The sequence below is a fragment of the Cenococcum geophilum genome (assembly GCF_001692895.1).
Source record: "Cenococcum geophilum 1.58 unplaced genomic scaffold K441scaffold_40, whole genome shotgun sequence".
NCBI lineage: Eukaryota > Fungi > Ascomycota > Dothideomycetes > Gloniales > Gloniaceae > Cenococcum > Cenococcum geophilum.
In genome coordinates, this window is record NW_027137598.1 from 481,538 (window position 1) to 486,710 (window position 5,173).

At 31.9% G+C, this 5,173-nt stretch overlaps 1 protein-coding gene across 1 annotated transcript; it reads right to left on the reverse strand.

The window, feature by feature from the left end:
* Positions 1–348: 348 nt before the first annotated feature.
* On the reverse strand, positions 349–507 carry K441DRAFT_575554 (uncharacterized protein; the record flags this gene model as incomplete). The annotated part of the gene is made up of 1 exon (XM_067644170.1): positions 349–507. A coding segment is annotated over one exon (159 nt), but the record flags the coding sequence as incomplete, so codon positions are not given.
* Positions 508–5,173: the final 4,666 nt, after the last annotated feature.

Below are 5,173 nucleotides of genomic sequence, written 5' to 3' on the forward strand. Positions count from 1 at the left end.
AGTGTAGAGGAAATACTACGGCGCCGCTACCGGAGATAGATTCCGTAAACCTATAAATAAGTTTAGATAGTTTAAAAAAAATCCTAGTTTTATAAACATACCTTACTTATCCATTTCTTTAATAACGCTATTTATATAGTTATATTTGCCATTCTAATAGCCTCTAATAATGACTTTAAAGGCCCCTAGGGACTTTAATTCAGGAAATATTCCTTATTTATAACGATCCTCTATATTATTATTGGAAAGTTTATAAAAGGCAATATAACGTATTAAGATATAATAATAAGCTAATCTAAAGGCAAAAATTTTGTCCTTTTAAGGCGTGCTTAGATATAGAGGTTGGGCTTAAATAGAGTATAAAGTAAGAAGAGGGGACCTATTAATTAATAAACCAGCGAAGTTAATTAGCTTTACGTTTAAATATTTATCTAAGAGAATGTTATAGTATAAAATATCACTGTATATAATACCTCTGGAGTGAATATATTTAAGAACGTCTATAAGCTATAAAATCTAACGTATTTATAAAGTTTAATTAATGTTATTGCTTCTATTCTAAAGAAACCTATAGAGCTGGCTATTTAGAGCGCGTTCTAAACATATTGCTATACAGTTATCCTTCTAGAAAAGTTCGCTGCTATAGTATTATAAGAGTCTATTATGTTAACCAAGTCTCTTATAGATCTCCTTTTCGACTTTAATAAAGTATTAAGAATTCGCGTTGTTTAGAGCTTTAATAACCTTATTTTAAAGTTTGTCGCGATATATAGTGCCCGAAACTCCCTAGCCGATAAAATTTTTATAGCTGTAGCTAGGGGGTAGTACTATAATAAGGTCTATAAGTGTTAAAGTAGTAGTTAATATTAAATATATAAAGAGCTTTAAAGGGGTAGTAAAACCCTAGTGTCTAGCTAACTAATCTATTATTCGCCCTATATTTTAGACGCTATTCCTAAATAAGATTAGTCTCTATAGTAGATATACTAACCCTATACTCTGCGATAAGATAAATATAAAGAGGGGTGATAACTTCTAGCGAAAGAGACGGTAATAATTATGGTGTGCCCTTCTTTTTAGCCTAGAGATCTCTTTCTAGCTTTAGGTTCCACTTCTAGCTTATTCTATTATAGCGCATTTCTTATAACTAGAAATTGTTGCTAAATATAGCTATATACTAGCTAAGGCTATAGTTATTAAATATACTAGGCTATACTACTAATTATATAATTGCTATAGCCAAATATAAAGCTGGGCTTAGTATATAGTAAGAACTTACTAATATAGAAAGGAAGTGGATCTTTAAGAGGTTGAGGTATATAGGAAATAATTGCATTAATTAGCGGGAAGAAGAGTTAGCTAATTTATAGAATTTTATATCTGCCGCATTATTAAGAACTACGGACCTACTAATTAATCTATATACTAGAGTTAAACTGCCTCTAAGTTAATCTTTACCTATCCTTTAATATTAGATTAAAGGACTGCTTATACCACTATACTAGTCTATAGATTTTAGACCATCACTTTCGCACTCTAGAAGCAGTTGGACTATTATAGCATCCCTATATACTTTAGCTATAGATAACGGCGTTCTGCCTAAGGAGTCCCTTAAGTTAATATTAACACCCCTATACTTAACTAGAAGTTATACTACTATATTATACTTATAATCGACAGCCTATAATAGTAGTATCTAACTAAAGCGGTCTCTTATATTAATATAAATATTCTTATATTCCAGAAGCAGTTAAACTATATCTTTATACCCCTTTTCTGCGGCTAATAATAGCGGTGTCCGGCCGTTTTCCTACTTATAGTTTATATTAACGCTTTCTAAGAGTAGCTGTACTACTACCGTCCGCCTAAACCTTACGGCGTATAATAGCTTATGGGAAAAGTCCTCTAGGTTAAGACTGCTAAGTCTACTTCTAATTAACAGCCGTACTACTAATTCGTGTCCGTTTCTTACTGCCTATAATAAATCCGCACGCCTATAGTATCGATATTAAGTCGCCACTCTAATTTTGGCAGCTTTAAGAGATTTTTGAGCAGTTATATCTTGTCCTCGTTTTATAGCCTATATTAGTGCTATACTATTCTTCTATTTAACGTTATAGCGATAAAGGTAGGGATTTAGAATACTATAGAGGCGGTTATTTATCCGGGCGAAAGCGTTAATATCTCCCTCTACTTATAGGTTCTTGGCTATTAATAATAATATTTTAATTAGCAGATTAAGTAGTAATATTCTCTATAACTATTAATTAGGACTATAAGTAGTTATACTTAAGCGGCAAGAATACTTACTATTAAAGTAGAAAATCTAGCTAGGGTAATTATTATAGTTTAATTAAAGGACCTATTATGTCCCTTAAAACTAAGGGTCGATTTTTCTAGAGAATAAATTTATGTTAGCGTAAATCGAAATTAAGATTCCTTAAGCGCTATAGCTTTAGGCGGCACGTCCTTAGCACACTACTATTAACTATTTATATTCCCGCTGACGCTATAGTACGCGCCGAGTAGAAATCTGATTTAAGATTTCTAAATCTGTTCTACGCGTATAAGATATAAGTAGCAGTTATTAGTAGTCCTTATATTCTAATTTACAAACTCTTTATTCTAATCTTTACTCTTTCCCCTTATACGTCTTTTATAAGTTTGGAATATATAGTAAGCTCTTATAATTCTTTAGCGACCTACCTAAAACTTTATAAAATAGTATATAAGCCTATAAAGGATCCTTAAATGCTGGATTATACTACTCTATAGTCTAAAATATAAAAGAAAAAGCATGCTATTGATTTAACGAATTCTCCGCTTCTTAAAATGTCACTAAAATCGTCACCTGTTGGCATATCTTATTCTATACCCCTTAAAGGTTCTTTATAGGCGTCGCCTATTAAGTAAATTCCGTCTTTTTTAGAAGGCAAGGCAACTAGAACTTCTATGCGGTAATATAATACCCTAAGGATAACCCTATGGCTAATACTAAGATAGTTAAGCTGTAGCGATGTTATATTAGATAAACAGGGCCCTAATAGATCTTTAATAGGCAATGCTTCTAAAGAAGATAGAATAAGACCTAGAACTAAAACAACTCTATTAGATAAGGGTAAAGTCCACGCGTAAACTCTAGAAAAACGGTAACAACTTAGGTTTAGCAGACAAAGCAACACGTTATTTAAAAAAGCTAATGAGCTTAGCGATCTGACCAAAGCTAAAATATTTATAATAGTGCGTTATAAGGGAAAGTACTTCGTCTATATTTCTAATGAGAGCTTATCCTAGCCAGAAAAGCTTCTATAGGTAAAAGATCTCCTTGGGAATTTCTTAATATGCTATTACTAATCTATTATAGGGATCTGAGGTTATTATTGTCCCTACTAATATTAAAGCTGTTAAAGCTTGGGAGTGTATATTTTAAGTTAAGCTTTAATAGGTATTTTCTAGGGGATTTAATAAGGATATTAAGTTACTGCTTTAAACTATCTATATATTTACTACAAATTTAAATTTTAAGTTCTATTTTATATTTAATAGATATAGTTTTTAATTAGCGAAGCGTAACCATGCTTTAAATTCGTGAGTTGTAATTTAATCTACTAAATTTTTTACTACATAATTTAGAACCTAATTCGCTATTAAATAATTAATATATCCATGTAGGTGGTGTATATTTTAATTTTACCCTTTAGTAATATAGGCGGGCTTATAACTGTTAGCTAATCCTAAACCTAGTATAATATATAGAGACTTCCTCTAACCAGATCTTTAGGGAGAGTAACTTCTATTCCATACCACAAATCGTTCCCTTTAAAAGACTTATAATGCCGCTGTGGCAAAACCCTCCGGCGGTTTGATTCTGGGCTGCTATTGATTTAGTAGTAGGTACTATCGTTAAATAATGCTTCTTTAAGAAGACGTCCTCTAGTATTACCGCCGCTGCTATCTGGCGTCTATATATTATAAATCCCTTTAAGAGTATCTAATAATAAAGACTGATCCGTTCTATAGACAAAGATATTTCTGGAGGAAATTTTACTAGGGGTCTGATTAAGTAGGGTAATATAGCCATTCTCCTGGTATATTAGCAGTAAAGTACTACCGGAATGGGTAGATAATATTGGACTTCCCACTGTCTAATTGGGCTGCGATTAACTATCTTTATATATAAGATTAGTAGATAGAAGAATATTATTATCATAAGTATTAGGAGGAAGAAGATATGTTATAGATAGATCTTTAAATTTGGGGGTCCGTGGCACTTATAATAAGTTTAGCTAAATATTAGAGTTCTTATAATAAGTATTTCTTACTGTATCCTTAAGGAAATCCAGGAAATCCTTTAAGTACTCTACCGGTAGCGAGAACTAGTATTCTCTCTACCTATGTATACGCGGATGCGGATTGCAAAAATTGAATAGTAATATAAAATATCCAAGCTATATATAATATGGCTGTTAGTGTTAATAAGGTGGCGTTATAAGATACTATAGGGAAGACTGCCTTAGAATAAGTTTATAGTACTGCTATAAAAGAGCCTAAAGGGAATGCGTAGAATTTATATGGGTAATATTAGACTGAAAACTTAATATAGTTTACTATTCCGTGTTCTTGATAATTTTATTAGCTTTTTTGTTTTTAGTCTTTAGGTTATTTAATAGATACAGTAAGCATAAAAAGTACCCTATTTACTTTTAAGGGGCTATATTAATAACTAATGTGGGATTAATAGGGATATTGTTTAGTATTAGTCACGTAGGGCACTAGATTCTTAACCCCGCTTACCTATAAACAAAATACGCACGTGCTAGATATCTATCTACTTCTATTAGACCAACCCTCTACGTAAGAATCGTTAGGTATTTACCCTAATTATTGCTTAGATATGCCTCTACCTTAAGTATAATGCGCTTGCTAGTATCTCTACGCTTTCCCTACTGCATTTTATTTACAATTCCCCTTTTTCTTTTAAGAGACACCACCTCCTCTTTTAGCTTCTGGTTGGCCTTCTCTAGTATCTCGATTTTAATTTTGGTCTATAGGTAGCTTATTTATAGAGCGATAGCGTGATTAGGATTGCTGCTATTAAATATATTATTGGTAATATCTAAGACGGTAAGTCCTAACCTAACTGCGATATATTTGTATACTTATAATGACTTCT